The 22,677-nt window shown below is 35.7% G+C and overlaps 1 protein-coding gene and 1 non-coding gene across 4 annotated transcripts in view; one reads left to right on the top strand and one right to left on the bottom strand.

Moving 5' to 3' along the window:
- Window positions 1–22,677, top strand: part of TBC1D15 (TBC1 domain family member 15) — a 76,420-nt gene that overhangs the window by 34,212 nt on the left and 19,531 nt on the right. For 2 of the 3 annotated variants that reach the window (XM_043565044.1, XM_043565046.1), the window contains exons 5-11: window positions 3,557–3,767; window positions 11,363–11,465; window positions 13,126–13,176; window positions 13,477–13,674; window positions 14,737–14,865; window positions 15,412–15,515; window positions 16,534–16,628. In XM_043565044.1, coding sequence (XP_043420979.1) covers window positions 3,557–3,767; window positions 11,363–11,465; window positions 13,126–13,176; window positions 13,477–13,674; window positions 14,737–14,865; window positions 15,412–15,515; window positions 16,534–16,628 — 891 coding nt within the window. The remainder of the gene's footprint in view (window positions 1–3,556; window positions 3,768–11,362; window positions 11,466–13,125; window positions 13,177–13,476; window positions 13,675–14,736; window positions 14,866–15,411; window positions 15,516–16,533; window positions 16,629–22,677) is intronic. The other variant, XM_043565045.1, reaches the window with a different exon arrangement.
- Window positions 2,696–2,799, bottom strand: LOC122474141. Its single transcript, XR_006294828.1, has one exon. It is a non-coding gene; the product is annotated as a U6 spliceosomal RNA (small nuclear RNA).

The following is a 22,677-nucleotide window of genomic DNA, read 5'->3' on the forward strand; positions in this document are numbered from 1 at the left end:
TAAACATCTTTTTAGGTTAGTAGTTTTCAACTTTGGCTACACACTGAAATCACCTAGGGAGTTTAGGCTTTTTAGAAAAATACTGATGCCTGTATTTCATCCTGCTGGACCCTAGGCATCTGTTTTTCAAATGTTGTCCTGTTGATTTTAACGTGCAGAATTGAGAACCTGTGTGTAGCTATGTAGTTTAGCAAAACACTGCTCATATGGCTTGGCCATGCACTGTGACTTATAAAGTAAGGAGACTTTATTTAGCAATTATTAAAAGTTAAGGAGATATTTTCTTTTTTCCCAGTATTTGAAAACTATTACGATTGTGTATAGCAGTAAGCAATAATATTGAACCTAGTATAACGCAGTATGCATACACATGTACCTGTCTGCCAGGAGTTATGAAGTGCAGTGCATTCTGTCCCATCCCATCCCTTCCTCTTCTAGATTATTTCATCCAATTATATTTCATCAAAACTTCTTTCAAAAGGAGACATTTTCTAAGCTTGATGTTTCAAAATTCAAATTTATGCCATTATGAAACATTTTTATACTTTTGAATCATTTTTCTAGTAAATATTTTATTATAATTTTCATGTTATATTTTTTACTTCTTTGTGTGACAAGGGAATTTGGAACAAAACATTTAAACATTAAATTTTTTTTAATGTTTATTTTATTTTTGAGAGAGAGACAGAGTGTGAGCTGGGGAGGGGCAGAGAGACAGGGGGACACAGAATCCGAAGCAGGCTCCATCCAGGCTCTGAGCTGTCAGCACGGAACCCAGAGCGGGGCTCGAACTCACAAACCGTGAGATCATGACCTGCACCAAAGTCGGACACTCAACTGACTGAGCCACCCAGGTGTCCCTGGAACAAAACATTTTAAAAATTGACTGTCAGAGACTTAACTTTCTTTACAATTTTTAAGAGTTTCTATTGCTCAGTCTTTGTTTTTGTATATCAGAACAAATGTTTTGAAAATGTATCTTCCCACAACAACAGACTGCCATCATGTTCTGTACACCTATCCAAATAAAATGTCGTGTTCTTGGTGTTGATTCCATTCAAGACATATAGGGACTTATTTAACTGTTTTAGTTTTACTCTTCTGCTGTTGTGGTCAGTTTTCCCATGTCATTGTGCTGGAGATATGTTTTATATGTATTTGGTTACATTGTTCATCAGAACTAATTAGTTTTATTTACCTTTCTTTAAGAGAAGGAAGGAAATTTTGAGTTAACTCTTGGATTTATTAGTTTTCCTTTGTAACCATTTCTATTTTTGTTTAGCTATTGGTGGTAGACTAACTTGATGTTTCTTTTATGTTGACTTGGTACCAGGTTATTCATTTGTTCAATGCATCTTAGAGTACCTGCTATGTGCTAGTCACTCCTCTAGATATTAGGAATATAATTGTGAATAAAATAAAGTTCTTGTTCTCATGAATCTTACTATGTTCAAGTAAAAGGACTTCTAGAATTGAATTGTAATGTTTTTTTCACTGTTTATTAGAGCTTCAAGTGAGGAAATGTGTGAGGCAATTTCTATACATGAATATTTCGTATTTCATATGTGATGTATTTTTTCCATTAATGTGGGAAAATCTGTGTAAAATTTTTACTTTTGAATATGTACAAACTCCTGATAATTCATATAGCTTGCATGTATTAACATATATGGTTTTCTGGCATTAATTTAGATTAATTCTTTTTGTGTAATTTAAGAATTTAATTAAAAAAATTGTCTATCTAGTTTTTCATTGCTTTGAAAATATTTTTGGTCTTTGCAAATACCTAGTAGTATGTATCCTTTCTAGGTAGTCCAGACACAGTCACATGTAAATGATTTAGGAAGACATTGGAAATTAGAATTGTTCTCACTTTGATATTAGCTTGTAGTGATGTTACGAGCTCTGTGGTATAAATTCCAGTGAAATAGGATGTACAGTAGTCAAATGGGCACATGGTACTTAATCCAGTACCAGCCTTGGATATGTGTTCACTATCTAAACTGGTATGGAACCTAGGCAGGTCACTGCATAGTTAAGTTACTCAGCCTTTCTGGACTTCCTTTCAAATGATACTTGTTTAAGTGTCCATGAAAAAGTGATGGTGCCTGTAATCCTTGTAGGTAGAGGTTCTGTGAGCAGTAGATTTCTTTGTGTCAATTTAGGAGATCTTGTTGGAGGTGATGGAGCTATGGTGTTCTGACTATATGGGAAGGTGACATATGTGCAGGTCAACACTGATCTACCCTTTGATCAAGTTCTATAAGCACATATCTTCTATGTAATTTTATGTTTGTGCAGTTGGTAGTGTGGGATCGAGTTAATTAAGACCTTGCATAACAGGACAGTGCAGCACTTCTTAGGAAATAACATTCGAGAAATGGTTTCTTAAAATTTCAGAGACATGACATGCTTATGTTGGAGTTAAAACAGGTCAAAATGGCATTTTTGGATAAGAATTATAAGTAATAGTAGGAAACATTTTACCCTTTTGTTCTTTAAATTTTTATTTAGGTATTTATTAAGCTGCTTGTTATTATACTGTTCACAAACCTAGGATTTTAAGCTTCTGTAAATAGCCCACAAACTCAGAAAATGCTTTATTTTACGTTACTATAGTTTGGGTTGAACTGATGTCTTAATTTAGTAGATGGTTGATGTAGTAAGATGATTGAATATGTTCATTCTCTCTTTTGTAAATGTCAGATGCTTCACGAGTTTGCGTGTCACGCTTGCGTAGGGGCCGTGCTAATCTCTGTGCTGTTCTAGTTTTAGTGTATGTGCTGCCGAAGCGGGCACTGTGTTCATTCTCTTTGAAGCACTCACAGCTTACTTACATTTTCGTCCTCAATTCTCCACTGCTCTTTGGGGTTTTGCAAATAAAATGTCTGTCTGTATATTTCTCCAATGTTATTTTTTTGTACCAGTGTACTTACCTTTACCTTCACTCAATATAGTCTAGTAAAAGTAATTGCCAAAGAAAGTGAGGAAGTAAAGATTTTTTTGTTTTGTTTTTAATGACTCCAAGAGCATCATGCCATTTGTATTTGAGGGGGGGGGCAGTGGAAAAGATGAACATTTATTGAGTGTTTGCTATATAATTGGCACCACACTAGTTAGTTGACAAGTATTATCTCTTTTAATTCTTAGAATAACATTGGGAGGTAAGTATAATTATCTCCATTTTACAGATGAAAACTAAGGCTCAGAGAGAATCAGTTATTTGCCCCAGATCATTCAGTTAGTAAGTTGGTAAAGCTGCGGTTTGAATCCAGCCTGCCTGCTTCCAAAGCCATAGTCATTTTTGGGCAAAGCTTATATTTTAAATAGGGATAACATTTTTTTCACTCTGTATGCAAGTAAGATAATTATTTAAGAAACTATTCTTTTAAGAAAATGTATGTTGCCATTTCTAATACAGGTAGAAGCCTGTAATATGAATGCTATAGTCATTCCCTAGGTTCAGCAGGTATCTGTTAGGCAGTCATGAAGAGCGCTGTCAGTACCTTTTAAAAAGGTGAACAAAAATATTTTGCCCCACTTTCTTGTTTTTAAGATGCTCCAAGTCATAGAAATGGGAAAAGCAAATGGTCATTCCTGTTCAGTTTGACAGACCTGAAATCAATCAAGCAAAACAAAGAGGGTATGGGCTGGTCGTATTTGGTATTCTGTCTAAAGGATGACGTCGTTCTCCCTGCTCTGCACTTTCATCAAGGAGATAGCAAACTACTGATTGACTCTCTTGAAAAATATGTGGTATTGTGTGAGTAAGTATCAAATTATTTTCTACTTATTGAAACTGGATTGTTATATTGGTCCCAAGGCAAACAATTTTTACTTGTCATTGGGCATCAGGGACCTGTGTGTAGATGAGGGCTCAAGCAGCTTTGTTCTTTCTGGGATATTGACTCCTTTGGATGAATGATTGAATAAAATTTTGCCATTTTAGTACTTTGGATCTGCAATGTATCACCTTATTACTGTTCTAAAGAAGAGTGGTCCAGTATTTTTTATACACATTTAAATGATGCATCAGTAATTTATGGATTACATATTTATTTAATTTATATTTTATTACATGTTATCTGTTTAAGATAGAATTTTATTTGTAATGTTGCAAATTAGATCTGGCAAACCTACGGCCTTTATAAAATTATTATAAGTGTGGAAGACAGGGCTTTCTCACTTTCCAAAAATCTTTTTGTCTTCTATTTATTCACCCATGTGCATTTGTACACACATACTCTTTCTTGCCTTCACTCCTAACAAATATATTTTGGTTATCTATTAAATTTCTGAGGACTGTGCTAATTGCTTGATAGATAGTAGTGAACACAATAGGCTTTTCCTAGATACCTGAGAGCATATGGTCTTGTGAAGGATGCCAACCAGTAAATGGCAATACATCGCAAGAACTAAGATACAGTACAAGGTACTTTGGGGCTCCCAGGAAGGGAGGAAGGGTCCCTCATTCAGCCTAGTTGGGTAGGGGTCAGGGAAGGCTTTCTGGAGGAAGTAAGTAGTGTGTGTTGAGACCTGACAAGTGAATGTTAGCATGAAGAGGAGATAATTGGAGGAGAGAGGTTTTAGATGGAAGGAAATGTATAAAACATGATGTAAGTAGAGAACAGAGTAGTTGGTATCACAGGGCAACATAGTAGGGGAACAGAAGGTACCAAATGTAAAGATCAGGCCAGAGAGCTGAGTAAAGGCTAGAGCATGAAGGACCTACTAAAATCGTTTTAGCCAGTTGTTCCAGGCATCTAGATGAGATTATAGTGGCATGAATGAGGAGAGTGACAGGAAAGATAGAAGTATTGGAGAAAAATATTTAGAGTTTGATTTTGTGATTGAGTGGGTATGTGGAGGTAAGAAGAAGGGAGAAGTTGAGCTTTTTAGTTTGGGGAACTGTAGGGATGATGGTTAACCTTGTTATAATGTTGTCACTTTATAATAGAGTAACATGATGCCTAATTTTAGATTATCTAAATCCAGGAGTGATCCAGAAGTTGGGAGATTTTGGCTGTTCTTTCTTTCTTTCTTTCTTTCTTTCTTTCTTTCTTTCTTTCTTTCTTTCTTTCTTTCTTTCTCTTTCTAATACATTGTCGAGTTGGCTCACATACAATGTGTTCAGTGTGCTTTTGGTTTTGGGGATAGATTCCCGTGGTTCATCGCTTACATATAACACCCGGTGCTCATCCCAACAAGTGCCCTGCTCAGTGCTCTCAGTTTGTAACTATTTTTTTTCCCTTCCCCCATGGTCGTCGGTGAGGTTTGTCAAGTTCCACATGAGTGAAAACATATGATACCTGTCTTTCTTTGACTGACTTATTTCACTTGGCAGAATACCCCCCAGTTCCATCCACGTTGCTGCAGATGGCAGAATTTCATTCTTTCTCATTGTTTGGCTGTGTTTTGTGATATGAAATTCTTCCCCCTACCATGTTGACCCATCTCTGACTGGCACTAAGCATATTGCTCAGACTAATATCCATAAGAAAGTCCAGCCTGGTTGGCAATATGTGGGTCTTAGATCTTGAAGAAAGAAGCTATGAATAGGTTACTACCCAGGGACTTATTAATAAGTAGATTTCAGGAGGGCAAAGGTTTGGCTGTTGAATAGCAGGTGTTAGGGGGTTTTAGTACCATAGCAGGCTCTGTATCAATCAGTGTTGTGATGTAACTGTCACTATGAAGTTGATTCAATCTGAGACCATTGCTTAAAGCATAGTATTAGGATGAAGTGGTAGTTCCTTTCTGCTCTTTAATGGTCTTTGGAGAACTAGGATTGGTTTTAAGCATTTTATCTGTCTGTCTGTCTCTCTCTTTTTCTACTTAGAGGGTGTGTGCACATACTTGCGAATGCAGAGGAAGGGCAGTGGGGGGGGGGGGGAGAGAGAGAGAGAGAGAGAGAGAGAGAGAGAGAGAGAGAGAGAGAGAGAGAATTCCAAGTAGGCACCATGTCTAGTGCAGAGCCTGATGAGGGGCTTGATTCCACAACCCTGGGATCATGACCTGAGTCAAAACCAAGAGTCAGATGCGTAACTGAGCCACCCAGGCACCCCTAAATATTGCATTTTAAATGTGTTAGACTATCTATACTATATGGAAAAGATGACTAATGTAATGAGAGGGATCAAAGTGGTATCGTGGAAAACATTAGAAGGATGTAGGGATTTAACTTGAACAAAAGGAGTTTGGGTGCAACATTAAATACAATCGAAACCTCTTAAAATGGTCAGTGAGATCCTGCCTTGCCTTATTAACTTTATCTCTTTCTGTTTTTAAAATTTTTGATAGAGTGTGTGAGCAGGAGAGAGAGAGAATCTTAGGCTTCATGCTCAGTGCATATGATCCCACAACGCTGAGATCATGACCCAAGCCGAAATCAAGAGCTGGATGCTCTATTGACTGAGCTACCCAGGTTCTGTTTACCTCTTAAGCCTCATCTTAATGCCATTCTCTTTTATATTGTAGCCATATGATTTTCTTTCAGTTGCTGAAATGCCCCAGACTGTGGACAGACAGTGTTAGAATCCTATATGTGTGTTCTCTCTTTTGCTTGGCATATTCTTCTACCTTTCTGATCCCTAAGGTCTCAGTGTAGTGTCACTTCCTCACAGCAGCTTTCCTGGATGTCTCCTCTCCCGTGTAATGTAGGTTCCCACCCCCATTCTATTTCATTGTCTCATTCCCTTGTTTGCTTCCTTCATAGCTCTTAATTGAATAATTTTATCTGTTTACTTTTTTAAATGTTCTACTCTAGAATGTATGCCTACAAAGGCAGGGCTTGCATCTGTTTTGTTTACATTTTCTCCTCTAGGTTCCTAGCCACAGTGCTGGCACATAATACTTGCACAGTAAATCTCAGTTGAATGAATAAATGACACAGTACTTACCAATTCTACAAATAATTTTGAAAGGGTTGTTATAAGAAATATATTGCAGATTTGTTTTGCATGGGTTCAAAGAGCAATTAGAAGGTAACAGGTTGTAGCTCAGGGGTTAGACAGTTTTCTATCCTGGATAGGTTCAAAAGAGACTGAACAATCACGTAAGTGCTTATAAGAGTATGGGTACTTGAATGTGTGTTGTACCACATTCAAGTGCTATTTTGATGAGAGTTGTAAATGAAACTTCTTTACTAATACAGAAAAGGAAACAGGAGTAAATACAGGAATCAGACATGATGGTAAAAATATCATTATTGGTGAGGCTTAGGTAAGCATCATAATAATTCACAGGGGTTATTTATGTCAAGCATGCACCTTACTCTTTTCTGATCTCAGTAATCAAGTATGTCCTAGTGAAGGAGAGTTCATTTAATAGATGTGCATATTTCCACTTGAAAACACGAAGCCATGGGAATGGTGTTCCTCTGTGAGTGCGTGCGTGTTTGTGTGTGTGTATTTCATTCATTGAGTTTTGAGGAGCACTTATGTCCTGGAAGTACTGTGCTAACTGCTGGAAAGAGCAATAATCAAAAAAGATATGGCCCCTGCCTTCATGAAGTTTGTACTGTTGTGGGAAAAACAAACATTACTTATACAAACAAATGTAACATTTCAGCTATAATAAGTGCTCCAAATAAGAGATATGTAACACTGTGAGAGCATATAATAGGATAATTTGTAAGTTTTTTGTGTGTCAGTAGTAATTGAAGCTTTGAGAGGGAATGAAATTAAGGAGAGGATAAAAGGGGATGTGATGTGAGCATCAATGATTAATTGCAACCTTTAGTGACCTGGTCAAAGAGAAAAACCTACCAGAGGAGACTGCCCTCCCTATACTTTCTCTCCCCGCCCCCCTCCCCCCCCCACTTTTGGGCTTTATTAAATTTATAGTCAACCAGGGATATGGCTGTTCTGGGGGGAAGAGATAGCTTAAAGTGAGTCTGTCAAAAACTATACCCCTAATACTAGCCACTTCTCCACTCTGTATCCTTCTGTGACACTGGGGGCTAATTTACTCTTTGCCCCCTGAATGGTCTGAAATGTGTAAGAATAGTACATCAAATATTTTATCTTCAAGGCCCCTCTATACCCTAAGTTAAAAAATAAACACTTCCTATTCTCTTTCCTATCGTAAATTATACCCAATTATATTGTGCCATAGAGAGTTCACCAGAGATTATATGTTGAGTCCAAGTGGTAGAACACAGATACTCCAAATAAACTGTCACTAATATAAAAAAATTCCGTATCTGTATAAGTCATCTCTATTAGATTCTTAGGGACATATTAATGATACTTGTTCTTTATTAGTTATGATCTAAATAAGTGGAATTCTCCATTAAGTTGAACTCCAAAGAAATGAAAATTCCCAAATATTCTGAGGTTCTTACTCTACTACATGTTGGCCATGGCTGTCTCATTTCCTGTCCCGAGAGCTGTTGTCTTAAGCAAAATAATGTTTCCAGAATCATGTTCCTATGGTCAGAGATTGTTGTAGAGGCCAGAAGGAAGAATAGTAGTTCTGCAACCTCAGTGACATGTCAGGCAGGCTCTGCCAGGGTCACTCTTCTTGTCTTCTTCTCAATTCAAAACCAACAGAGAGAAGCAGACTATATTCTCTTTTTCTCTGTTTAACGTAAGTTGAATAATGTGGCTTGCGTTTGTGGCCATCTTATCTTCTTAATACTTCCCCCTAATGAATTAAGGGCCTTACCATACAGATGAACAGAAGTTGTGAATGCAGTGGGGATGTGCCGCCTTGTTAAGAGTGAGAACAAGGCTGGGCCAGCTATGCACAGTCCTTCTTTCAGTCTCAGATCAGTCAGTGCAAAATAGGCCAGCTTCTTTAGACTTGTTATTTCTCAGATGGTTTTCTTATCTCTGGCGAAAAACATTCATTGCTCCATTCACTGATGTTTGTTAGTGATCTTTGATTTATTACCATTTAAAACATGATACTCAAGTAAAGAATGAATCACAAGTACATTTATGTTACCTTTCTGGAACCAAGTTGGTTGCTAGGATATGAATGAAGGTTGTAACACAGAGGTTCCAGTAAAATTAATTTGTATATTGGGACATTTTTACATTAATATATAATATCCACACAGTAAGATAATCCCTAAAAAGCCAAATTGGTTGTATCATCATATAATACCATTTATAAGATTAGGTTATAGACCTTCATTTATTCCCTTTGAGACATATGTGTAAAATAGAATATCATATATATAGTTTTGTTGTAAATATTCTGCACCTTTTTATTTTTATTAACTTTTTTGACTGATAGCCTTTGCAATGATATTTTTATTTCTTTCTTAATCTTTCCATATTGGTCCATTCTCAGTAGCAATGGAAAATAGTTACCACCACATCTCAGCACACAAAGCATTCTTCGTCTGTTACCATTTCAGAATGTATTCTGAGGCCCTTGGGAGAGGCTCATTCCAAAGCCTGAAAAATACTTCTGAATTTACAGTAGATCTACTTCTATACTTGTGATATTAGACTATGGTTTTCTTTAAGCGCTTTAGTAGGCTCTAATAGAATTGCTGATGTTAACATCATTAAAAGTTTTGTCTTGCTGCTGCAGTGAGTTTGAAAGTCTTGAATAATGTTGTCATAAGATGTCAACTTTCCAGAATCCATTATATTTCCAGAATACATACATACAAATCCATAATATTTGATCTTTCCAAATTAAATCAGTGTGTTAACCTGGCAGGTGGAAGTGTAACATTATTCTGGAATGCCAGCTCTCCTTTTGATGAGTTCTGCAATTGCCTAGCAGTATACAACTTGTCCTTTGACCAATGTACTTTTAAAAAATGTTTCTGTTGATTTCTTTAGCTAAGGGCAACCAAATCTTAAATTTTTTATGTCTTTTCTCTCAGAACTTTTCCCAGCCCCTCATCACAGAGCATTGGGTATAAAAAGTGAAATCCTTTCTTTTTAAAAGTGGTTGTGTATTGGTTAGGCAGTCATTTCTTCTTTCCATCACTAATTTCTTGATTACAGTGTTAAATCTGGAGCAATAGTATAATTCTCTGAGGCCAGATAGGTACAGGTTACATATCTGTTCCCTTTATACGTGTCTAGTCATGTTTTGACTTTCGTGATAATTTTTTTATTTGGATTTTAAAGAAATAATTTGACTTAATTTATTGTTAGAAAAAAATAATGACCATAGTGCTAGTAGCATTGTGCCAGGACAAAGTATATTGCTCTGTTAGTTACTTTTCTTTTTCTGGTGCTACATTTAAAAGACTTACCATTAAAAAATGCCTTGTGAGAACATATAGGTCTTCATATTAAGCATAATCCCAATAAGTGTTCAGAAACATAACACTTAATGAAAATTGAGCATTTTAAAAGTTATTTTTTTCTGCCTCAAATGACTCAACCTCAGCTCCTTAAAAAGCCAAGGAGCTTATTAAGCTACTGTTGTCTCTGAAGACAACTGTTGTTTCTGAATGTGTAAGAATAAGATCCTGATTTGGAGTTCATATCCCCTCTAGCATTGCTGTTGCATCCTTTTATGTTAGAATTGGGAAGAGATAACTGTTATTAAAGTTCTTATCTCAAACATTTATAATAAACTAGAAGTAGATAGCAGTAACATAACACATTTAAGTTTTATTTTAAACACAGAAAAGTTGTGGATTTATTATAGCTAACTTACTAAAGTATAAAACTTACTGAATAGAAAAAAGACTGGATAATTCATCTGATTACCTGAAATTAGATGTCTATTTGGAAAAGATTTATTCTGTAGTTATTAAGAAATGTGAAGAAAAACTTGCTTCTAGAGCTTAAGCCAGAACTAGACATACTGTACCTGAACCGTACCTTATAACTTTGTTAATAATTTTGTATGTGTTTATAATTATGTTAGCATAATTAATGATCCTTAACAAATAATTATTTTATCTTGTGTTTTTAAATACCTTATAATGTAGTATTACCAATCTCTGGAATGAAGTTGGAAACCCTTTCCAAATAGGACATTTTCCTGTATTGTACATATTAAATATACTGATGAATCCTAAAGTGTGTTTTAACATTAAAAAATTTTTATGATAACAAAGGCAGATATATTTGTTAGGCTTTTCTATTATAATTATAAACAAAAATTTGAGTTCATTACAACTTAGTCCTCTTGGCTTTACCTAGAATAAAAATATGCTTTAGTCCTTTTGTATTTGTTAATTTAGTATTTCCTGTTTCACGTAGTTTTGGAGCTCATTTAAGATAGTTCCTAAATAGTTGCCAATATTGTGTTAATGGGAAACAGTTCTAGAAGTGGACATTTGAGTTTTGGGGTAAAAGTAACTAGGCATTAATAATTATTCAGGTAGTAATTGATCGACTGTGCTAGTGTTTTCTACAGATCCCTTCTTTTATTACAGATCTCCACAGGATAAAAGAACACTTCTTGTGAATTGTCAGAATAAGAGTCTTTCACAGTCATTTGAAAATCTTCTTGATGAACCTGCCTATGGTTTAATACAAGTATGTTTCTTAATCTATTTTGTATTAATCTATTAATCTGATTGCATTATTTTATATCCTCCCACCTCTTACTTTCTCAGAGATTATGTGGAATGGGCAAGTGCCTCTCTACGTGTAAACTTTATGAAACTATTCTTCGTAAGTTTTTAAAAAGTTTTTATTTATTTTGAGAGAGAGTGGGTAAGCACAAGTAGGGGAGGGACAGGGAGAGAGGGAGAGAGAGAGAATCTCAAGCAAGCTGTGCACTCTCAGCATAGAGCCCAGTGTGGGGCCTGATCTCACGAACCGTGAGATTATAACCTGAGCTGTCATCAGGAGTCAGACACTTAACCACCTGAGCCACCCCAGTGACTTTATTCTCCATAATTTTTTAGAAATAATATGCATTTATTTTTAAGAGTCAGAAGCTTCTTTGGTTCTTAGTTACCATTAAAACAGTTTTCCCCTTTGTTGTAATTCTGAAATTGGACATTAGATTTTTATTGTTACAGCTTTCACTGTTTGAATCAGGTGAAAGGTTACTGGGTAAGCCACTTTGAATTCATTAATGATAAACTTAACAATATGGTTTGAATTTTTTTTTTCATTTATTTATTTTTATTTACTTTTGAGAGAGAGACAGAGCACGAGCAGGGGAGGGGCAGAGAGAGAGGGAGACACAGAATCCGAAGTGGGCTCCAGGATCTGAGCTGTCAGCGCAGGGCCCGACGTGGGGCTCAAACTCACGAGCCGTGAGATCATGACCTGAGCTGAAGTCGGCTGCTCAACCGACTGAGCCAGCCAGGCGCACCTGAATTTTTATTTTCCATTTAAGTAGGTTCATTTAGGGTCATGATAATCTAATCCCCCTTAAAGTATTTGAGTATATTCTTACATTTGACTAAAAATAATTCACTTAGCACAGGCAGAAATAAAGTTAATTTGTTTTTCACTCAGATTTTTATGTAAACTAATGAAATCTTTGTTTATTCACTTATTCAAAAAGTGTTTGAGTGCTCACTGTGTCACAGTGCTTACTGTGTCTCTTCTTGGTTCTGAATGAAGATAACAAGATAAAGAGAGAACTTTTGAGGAAGGAGGACAAGACAGCTAGACACCAATTAAAGTAAAAAGTGAAAAAAGTTTTTCTTATGTGAAAATAATCATTTAAAAGTTAGACCTTTAAAAAGTAACTAATTTTACTAAATATGAATAAGCAGGCAGTTTGGGATTTAGAAGTAATCCTAGCAATAGAAAAACCTTTAGCTCTTTTCCAGGGCAGCACTGTCCAGAACAGATTACACTCACTGGCATGATTTTATTAACCTTATACAGTAAAACCTTAGATTGCGAGTAACGTGTTTTGCAAAATGAGCAAGCGTTTTTAATAGATTTTAACTTGATAAACGAGTGATGTCTTGCAGTAGGAGTAGTACATGACACCCAATGTCACATCACAACTGAGCCACTGGTTCTTGAAATTTGCTTTGTGATACACGAGTGCTTTGGATTACAAGCATGTTTCCAGAATGACTTATGCTCGCAAAGTAAGGTTTGACTGTAATTAGATTAAAATGTCAGTTAATATTTAAATATTATGAGCTTTGAAACTTAGCTATTCAATATTTTCTGTTAGACTAGTTTGGTTCTGCACACTTCAAGAAATATTTTTTTTGTGAAGGCAGGACTGCTAGACAGAAGAAAGCTGTTGTGGGCCATGCATCAGTGGAAAGTAAGCGCTGCATATATTTGTGATGTATGCAGATCAAATAAGTCTGCAAATCATTTGTTTTTCTGGAATTCAATCAGTAGCATTAACTTGCTGTTTATATACTATTTTAACCAAATGAAAAATTGCCTCAGAAAATACAAATTTTTCTTTCCAGAAAAAAAAAAAATTCAAGATAATCTTAGAATGCTGTTTTAGTTCTGATTTCCCCCCTTTAAAAAACATTGCCCTTTTGCCCATCAGAAGGTATTTTCATTCTCGATTTGAATTAATAATGCTAATGTTTTTCTTCTTACTACATAGAAAATTAAAAAGGACCCTTATACAGCAACTATGGTAGGATTTTCCAAAGTCACAAACTACATTTTTGATAGTTTGAGAGGCAGTGATCCCTCTACACATCAACGACCACCGTCAGAAATGGCAGATTTTCTTAGTGATGCTATTCCAGGTTTAAAGATAAATCAACAAGAAGAACCAGGATTTGAAGTCATCACAAGGGTGAGTGGAGATTTATATGAACATAGCTCTATATTCTAGCAAGAGAAATCCTTTTGAAACATGCACTGGATGTGCTAGAAATAGAAACTCAATTTTGGTTATATCTGCCTCTTTCTCATAATTCTTTCTTACAACTTTTTTGCTAACTTACATATTCTAACAACTAGTACTTGTTCTGCTACCAAATTCTTGGGTTGTTCTTCATCAGTTACTGCTTACACTTTGTTAATTAAGTTGGATCTTTCTTTTATCACTTTTTGATAATAATGAACAGGTTGTTTGCTTCATTGAGTGTGTAGCAGTGAGAGAATAGTGTGCCTTGCATATTGTTCCTAGTTCTGTTCCTAGTTTATATGTTTTTCTCAGTAGGTGCCAGAGGCAGCTAGTCAGGACACTACTCTGAGGCTTTTATTCTCATATCAATCTTTTCTTTTTTAAGTAAGATGGATCTTTAGCCCGGAATTATGGCAGATCTTTATAAATGCTCAACAAGACTTTTGAATTCACTACAAGTTTAGGCTGTACATAGTTAGAATGCTATAAATATCTAAATTGTAATACTTAAAAGGCTTATCTTGCAGATGGCACTTTAAAATTACCAACATCTGTTAATTGAATAAAAAAACTGTAGAAAATACCAAGTTGAGCTAATGGATCATGAATCACTTCTGAGAGCTACAAATTTTAGTTTGGAAGAAAAGCTAATTTTAGAATGTGATTAGTGGAATAGTACTGTCTTTTTAAATAATATAGCATACCATTTATTTGAAGGGTCTCTTAAGGAATTTACATGTTGAATGTTTTATACTTACATAATTGAAACTCAAAATTGCAAATGTACTCCTATCTCTGAATTTATAACCCTGTTATTTATATGTTTAGTGGGAAGGAAAATGTATGGAATGCTGTTATAGTTCATAAGTTGAACATTGGAAAATAAAGGAAGATATTAGAAATGTTAGAAATCATGTCAGTAATAAATGGTATTTATTTTAATTTTTATATACCTTTATTTCACTGGTTAAAAAAGTGTACTCCTCATTCCTTATTTTCTTAATTTAGATTGATTTGGGAGAACGACCTGTTGTTCAAAGGAGAGAGCCAGTATCCCTGGAAGAGTGGACTAAGAACATTGATTCTGAAGGAAGAATTTTAAATGTCGATAATATGAAGCAGATGATATTTAGAGGGGTAAATACCTTAATAGGGATGATATTTGAAACTGCTGATAAGTTTTAAGTTTTCTTTCTTTATGGGAGTTGTTTGGGGAGTCAGGGAATGAATTCCTTTTTGATAAATGATGTCTTATAATCCCTGTAGGACAGAGTGAGGTCCCTTTGATGTCCCTGAAGGTTGAGTGGGGGAAGATACCATTAAGTCTAGGGAAAGATAGTCTGCTTTACTGGAAGTTCTGTGGGTTATGTGAAGGAGGCATATATGTACCCCAGTGGTAGTTTCCTTATCTAGTAAGATAGGGCTTAGAAAGACTAATCAGTCCCTCTGACTTCTATATAATCTACTGTATACTCTGCATTGTTGAAGCTTTCTGGCAGCTACTTAACATCGTCTGAATCTGGAGGTCAGGAACAAGGTGTAGTATTCATTGAGTTGAGCTATTTTTATATATAAAACTATCTTTTAAATATTAGTCTTACTGTATATTTATATGCAAGTTTTGTGAACTTAGAAGTATTGCATACTTTTTACGAATGCGTTTAATATGCATGTTTTCTTTAGGGACTTAGTCATGCGTTGAGAAAGCAGGCATGGAAATTTCTTCTGGGCTATTTTCCTTGGGACAGTACCAAGGAGGAAAGAACTCAATTACAAAAACAAAAAACGTAAGTAAGGTCTTTTGTCATCAAAGAAATTAAAATAATTCACTCGTACAAATTCGTATAGTGCTTCTAGATGACTATTTGAAATAGATGAAGGTATGGGAAAATAATTTTATTTTCATCTTTTTAATCGAAAAATTATGAGCCCTGTAGTTATTTCAAACTAGTCATTTCAAACATTGCAGTTGTGTTGGTGAATATGTAGAAAGATGGCAAAAAAAAAAAATTCCACTTCCCTTATAAAAGCATTTTGCATAAATGAAAAATAAGATATGGATTTTTAAATACATCATTCATCTTGATTAATTTTTACAATTTATTATGAAATTATAAAAATGGCCCATAAGAAGTGTATTTGCCATTTAGGTTAATTACCTTTATTTCCCTCGTGCTCTTGTAACATAAACTAATCTTTCATTTTTTTGGAAGAGTGTTTCTCTAAGTAATTTCTCAGTCTTGAAAAGAAACAGAGGTGAACTTTCCAGGTACCCTTCATATTCCCAGTTCATCAGTTTAACCTTTGATTTAAAGCTCACTCTGAATCTTTATGTGCGTATTTAAATTTTCAGGCCATCCTTTCTCTTTCAACACCTTTGCAGTCCTCCTAAGATATTTCACATTAACAAGTTTGTGCAAAAACTGATTGAAAAATGGAACTCTTAGGTCAGATTAAAAAAATAATTTATAGATTTGTATTTGTAATTATTCAGAAACTTTAGTGGTTAAAATATTTAATAACTAGAATAATTTTAGGTATCATATTAAGGATTAAGGTAAATGCTTTCTTAAAATCATACGTAAATATTCTAGTAGTTTAAGTAAAGTTTATGGTAAATATAAGGTTATTTTTCCTTTGTTTTCACTCATGTATCATAACTTTAAACATTTTACTATCATTTATAACCTCACATCTGACTAGCATCATAAATGCTTTGATATATTGTTTATACAAAAACCCAATTAGAATTTTTAAAAATATAGTATTCTAATAGCTTTTTTTGGTATAAATTGTCTTCTGTAGTGATGAATACTTCAGGATGAAACTACAGTGGAAATCTGTCAGTGAGGAACAAGAGAAGAGAAATTCGAGGTTAAGAGATTATAGAAGTCTTATTGGTAATTTTTTCCTAATTTTAAAAATGCATGAGAGCGGTTTACATTGAAGTCTTGATAGGATTTAAGAAGTGAAATATATGCTACAGAGTAGGGCTCAAAAGAGATATCAGAATTGGAGAGTACATTAGAATATTTATTTGATGTTCTTGGTTGTTCCTTTTCTTTTTTTTTTTTTTTTTCCTTTTAAATTTTTTTTTCAATTTTTATTTATTTTTGGGACAGAGAGAGACAGAGCATGAACGGGGGAGGGGCAGAGAGAGAGGGAGACACAGAATCGGAAACAGGCTCCAGGCTCTGAGCCATCAGCCCAGAGCCCGACGCGGGGCTCGAACTCCCGGACCGCGAGATCGTGACCTGGCTTGAAGTCGGACGCTTAACCGACTGCGCCACCCAGGCGCCCCAGTTGTTCCTTTTCTAATAAGATATGAATTCAGTCAGTATAAGTACTGATATATTTCATTTTCAGTTCTCAAATGTGAATTTAAAAAGTGTTTAACTTTATTTGCTTATTGAATTAATTTTATTAAATTGTCTCCCTTATTACAAAAAACAGTTGTGTCTATTATAGAAAAATTAGGAACTACAGATAAGCAAAAAGAAGAAAATAAAGATTGGTTTTGTTTCTGTCATGCAGAGATAACTATAGTTGATAGACATTGGTTTGTGTCCCTCCAGACCATCTCTAAATATGCATATAATTCATTTTTTTAATACATGACTTCAGATAGTAAATGTTTGTTACAATGTTTGAGAATTGAATAAGAATTCATCTAGGAATAACTATTTCATAAAAAAGAGATGCTTGACAGAATTTTGCATCAAAGGAATTAGACTTATTTCCAGAGAGTAAGTACTGCGTCATCTAGCTCTTATGATAAAGGCCAGGTTGGTGTAAGTTATTGAAAGAATACATAGTTACTTCTGTACATGTCTTGAAGTTTTAAGTTGATAATCTCCATTTTACAGAAAACTGAACCATTGAAAGTATAATTGACTTGTCCAAGATCACATGATTTAATAAGAGCAGAACCCAGTTTCAATGCTCTTAACTATCTTGTTAGCTAGCCTCTACATAATTTTAGGATAGCTTTGGATAGTAGTGGAATTTACTTTTTAAATTCTTATATTGCTTTTGGATTTATTTATAGCTTCATAAATAAAGATGGGGAATGTTTTTACCACCATGTTCAACATCACCTTCCCATGGAAGAAGAAAATCTCTACAAATTATAGTTAGAAAGCCCAACATAAACAATTTGGTAGCTTTTGTAAAGACATAAAGACAAATGATGAGATCTTTTGGTAATAGTACTTTGGATTATAAGGTTTTCATTTGTTCAAGTAAGTCATCTCTACCCAACATGGGGATTGAACTCACAACCCTGAGGACAAGAGTTGCATGCTCCTCCGACTAAGCCAGCTGGGTACCCCAGTACTTTTGGCTGTAAAAGAATTTATTTTTCCAAAAAATAAATTATACTGGAATAAACTGTGTCCTTCCTCCAGTTAACTCAGAAGGTTGGGGATCTTGAGGCATGGAATTATCTGAAGTTCCCAACTGAAGTCCCCTGCTGTTTTCACTTTCAGTAGGAAAAAATGGTAATGGACTGTTTTTTCCTGCTTGAACATAAAATATTTGAACTGGAAGGGATCTTACAGATTAAGTAACTTTCTTTTCTTTTTTTTTAAGTGTGTGTGTATGCATGTCTTTATTAATATAAATAAGTAATCTCTTTACCCAGCGTGGGTCTCAAACTCACAACCTCGAGATTGAGAGTTGTGTGCTACCCCCAACTGAGCCAGCCAGGCACCCCTTAATTAAGCCTTTTCTTTCCACATGCTATGTCATCTTCCTTTTTTTTTTTAGTCAGGGAGCAGTGATAATGGCTCTGATAATTCTCAATCTTTCTTGTGTCTTATTCTCACTTCAAGGAGTTTGGAGGAAAAATGTAAACATTTCAAATCAAAAGAATTGAGCCATACTTTCATCCAGTTTTTTCATTTTTAGTTTAGCAGATAACAGAATTGAAGCCCAGAAAATGTTAGTAAATTGTCTTTAGTCATCTGTCTAGTTAGTTCCATAGCCCAGACTCATTCATACTCAGATCTGATTCTTAATTCAGTTACTTTTCAACTGTACCATACTTTCTACCAGTAGAAGTATATATAATAAGTTGGTTTTAAAGGATTCTTTTTCCATAGTACTTTTTCTCAAAAGTATTTTTTGGGGAAAGGTTGCCAAAAGCTTTTTTGTTGTTGTTGTTGTTGTTTTCTTTGGTATAAATTCATTTTATTAAAAAATACACAGGTAAGCTGTAGATCTTGTGGTTAGTGCCAACGTATTGGATTTTAAGTATGAAAAGAAACTATTGGAGCATTTTGAATAAGACCATTTTACTTGTATTTTAAAATCAGTATTTCTGCTGTATGGAAAAATGGATTGAATCAAGGTACAGGTAGGAACAGGGAGACCAGTTAGTAGAGAACTCTAAGAGATGGTAGTAGTGGAAATGTAGATAAATAAGTGGATTCAACTTATATTTTGGTGATGCAATCGATAAGACTTTGTGATGTATTAAATGCGGGGTATGAAGAAGAAGAGAATTTAGGATGGGACTACATTTCTTGACTAAAGAAATTGGCCAGTTGGTGGTGCTACTTATGGTGATGAAGAGAATGGGGGATGGTGAAATGGAATTACATATTACTTATATACCTTACAGTGAGATATACAAATGGAATGTCAAGGGGCTAGTTGAGTAATCTGCAACAGTCTGGGTAGGAGATATAAATTTGGGTATTATCAGTATAAACATCCTTGGGAATGGATGATATCATTGGGGGGTGGGGTGGGGGGAAGGCAGATAAGAAGGCCCAGGAATCCTGGTCTTGACAGCACTGGTTTCTAACTTTGGCTGCATGTTAGAATCACTAGGGATCTTTTTTAAAATCACATTTTATTTTAAACATTCATACATTCATTCATTCATTCAATAAATATTTATTTAGTGCCTTTATGTACCAGGCCCTCCCCTAGGCATTGGGTATTCATGAGTGAACAAAACAGACAAAAGACTTACCCTCAAGGAGCTGTTATCCTTGTGGGGAAGAACAGACAGTAAACAAGATAAGTAACATGTGGTATGTTAGTGATAAGTGCTAAGTAGAAAAATCAGACAGGCAAGATGTTAGGAAGTTTATCGGTCATGTTGCAATTTTAACGTGGGTGACCTGAAAAGGCTTTTATTGAAAAAGTGGTATTTGAGTAGAAGCTTGAAAAAGGGGAAGAGTGAGCTATGCTGATATCTCGGTGAAGGGCAGTCCAAGTAGAAAGGAACAACGTATATTAAGACTAGTTTTCACCCCAGGTTCTCTGCATGTTTGAAGTATAGCAGGGAGGTAAGTGTGGTTAGAATGAGCTGGGGTAGAGTATAGAAAGTAAGAAGTTCAGAGAGGAAACAATGAAGGAATAGGTACAGATCACGTAGAGCCTTATAGTTCTTCGTAAAGACATAAGCTTTTTCTCTGAATGTGATGGGAAGCACTGGAGGATGTTTAGCAGGAGTGATACGACCTTTAAACAAATCACTTTGGCTACTGTTTGGAGAATAGCTGTAGGGGGGCAGGGGTGGAAATAGATCATGTGAGGCTATTGCTGTAATTTAGGCAAGAGATGATGGTTGATACAGAGCACTAGCAGTTGAGTGAGATTTGAATAGAGACTTGAAGAAGCAGAGAGTGTATGCCATGCAGCTATCTGGACAAAGGGCATCTGGGCAGAGGGGAACAGCATGGTCTAGACTTGTTTGTCCTTCAGGACCTCCACACGTTTGAAGAAGAGCAAAGAGGAGACCCATGTAGCTCTCTAGAGTGAAGTGAATGGGAGGGGTGGCATGGAATGAATGGATGGGAGATCTCAGCGTTGGTTTCTATATGTATTTTGAAAGTTTGACACAGACATGCACACACACACGTATGTATCTGTGTCAGACAAGGGGAGCAAAGACTCAAGAATGACTCCAAAGTTTTTAAAGTGAGTAACCAGAGGAATGGAATTGTAGGTTTTTAATTAAGACACGGAAAACTGTGAGAGAAGCAAGTTTGAAAGGAAATATTGGGAACTTATTGGACATGTTAAGTGTGAAACTGCGTATTGGATGTTGATATATTAATATATAGAGTTGGAAGTATATGTATAGGGCTAGAATTCAGGGGAGAGAAGGGGGCTGGAGATAAAAATGTAGAGGTCATCAGCATATAGATGGTGGAGGACTAGATGACATTGCCAAAGGAGTGGTGTATTTAGAAAAGGAGGGATCCAAGAACTGAGCTCTGAGGTAGTACGTTATTTTTTTTTTTAATTAAAAAAATTTTTTTAGGGGCGCCTGGGTGGCGCAGTCGGTTAAGCATCCGACTTCAGCCAGGTCACGATCTCGCAGTTCGTGAGTTCGAGCCCCGCGTCGGGCTCTGGGCTGATGGCTCAGAGCCTGGAGCCTGTTTCTGATTCTGTGTCTCCCTCTCTCTCTGCCCCTCCCCCGTTCATGCTCTGTCTCTCTCTCTCCCAAAAATAAATAAACGTTGAAAAAAAAAATTTAAAAAAAAATTTTTTTTAATTTACTTTTGAGATAGAGCACGAGCTGGAAGGGGAAGGGAGACAGAATCCAAAGCAGGCTCCAGTCTCTGAGCTGTCAGCACAGAGCCTGACTCAGGGCTCGAACTCAAGAGCTGTGAGATCATGACCTGAGCCAAAGTCAGATGCTTAAGAGACTGAGCCACCTAGGCACCCTTCTGAGGTAGTACTTTAACTTATAAACAGGAACAATTAGGAGAAATCAGCAAAATAGACTGAGAAAAGAGCCAGAGAAAAAAGAGGGAAAACCTGAGAGTTTTGACCAGAAGTCAAATGAAAAAAGTATTTCAATAAGGAGTAACTAGGATGTCAAGTGAGATGAAGGCTTGGGTTGAGCATTGCACAAGGTATTGAGATCACTGGAGATTTTGATTAGAGAGGTTTTGGTGAAGTGACAACCTGATTGGAGTGAGTTCAGGAGGAAACGGGAGGAGTGGATTTGGAGACAATATATACAGCTCTTTCAAGAAGTTTTGCTCTAAACAGATGGAGACAGAATGGGATGCCATTCGAGGGAAAAGTGTGGTTAAGTAAGGTTTTTATGAAGAGAGAAACAATAGTATGGTTGAAAACTAAGAAAAACTCATGAAACTGGAGAGGGAGACAAGAATTACTAGAGCAGTGTCCTTGGGTAGCCAGTAGAGTATGGATTTCACGCACAAGAGGAGGGGTTGGACTTAGCCACGATCTTGGAAGCTCATTTAGAGTGAGTGATAGGAGAGAAGGGGACTGTGTGAATACAAATGCAGTTATGTGGTTAAAATAGTAGAATCCTATGGAAGTTCTCCTTGGATAACTTCTATTTTCTCAGAAATAAGAAGCAAGGTGTTCATCTAAGAGCTAGAGTTCGGAGAATATACCATGTTGGAAGCTTAAAGATAGAGAAGATGTAAAGTAGTTCTATGAATGGGGACAGGGAATGGATGAAGGAAATAGAGCATGAGTGCCAGGCAGAATTAGGGGCCCACGTGAGGTTACTGATGGCAAATGTAAAGTGGGATCTGTTGGGGTGGTTGTGTTTTGCTTGTCTTTTTTAGCCATAATAAGTTAAATGGAGAGTTGGTTTTAACGAGGGTTTTTTTTTTTAACTTACTAATTTTCTTTCTAGAAAATTAGTTTCTAGAAATACTTCCCTTATAAAATACTTTTATATATCACTTTTGATCCCTTTTTGTTTTCTGCCTGGTATGTCACTTCTAAATATACAAGAGGAAAGAAATACACTTCATGAGGGTATAAATAATTTTTTACCACATTTAAAACCCCTATTAAGGCAGATATATTCTATATTATTGTTATGACTGTATAAATTGTGCTTGAGTTAATAAAAAAATAAACTTATGTACCTGTTTGAGACTGAACCATTTGATGTTCTTAAATGAAATTTTACATTTATTATGCTTTCTTTGGTATTGCTTT

Source organism: Prionailurus bengalensis, chromosome B4, assembly GCF_016509475.1.
Source record: "Prionailurus bengalensis isolate Pbe53 chromosome B4, Fcat_Pben_1.1_paternal_pri, whole genome shotgun sequence".
In the NCBI taxonomy this organism is placed as follows: domain Eukaryota; kingdom Metazoa; phylum Chordata; class Mammalia; order Carnivora; family Felidae; genus Prionailurus; species Prionailurus bengalensis.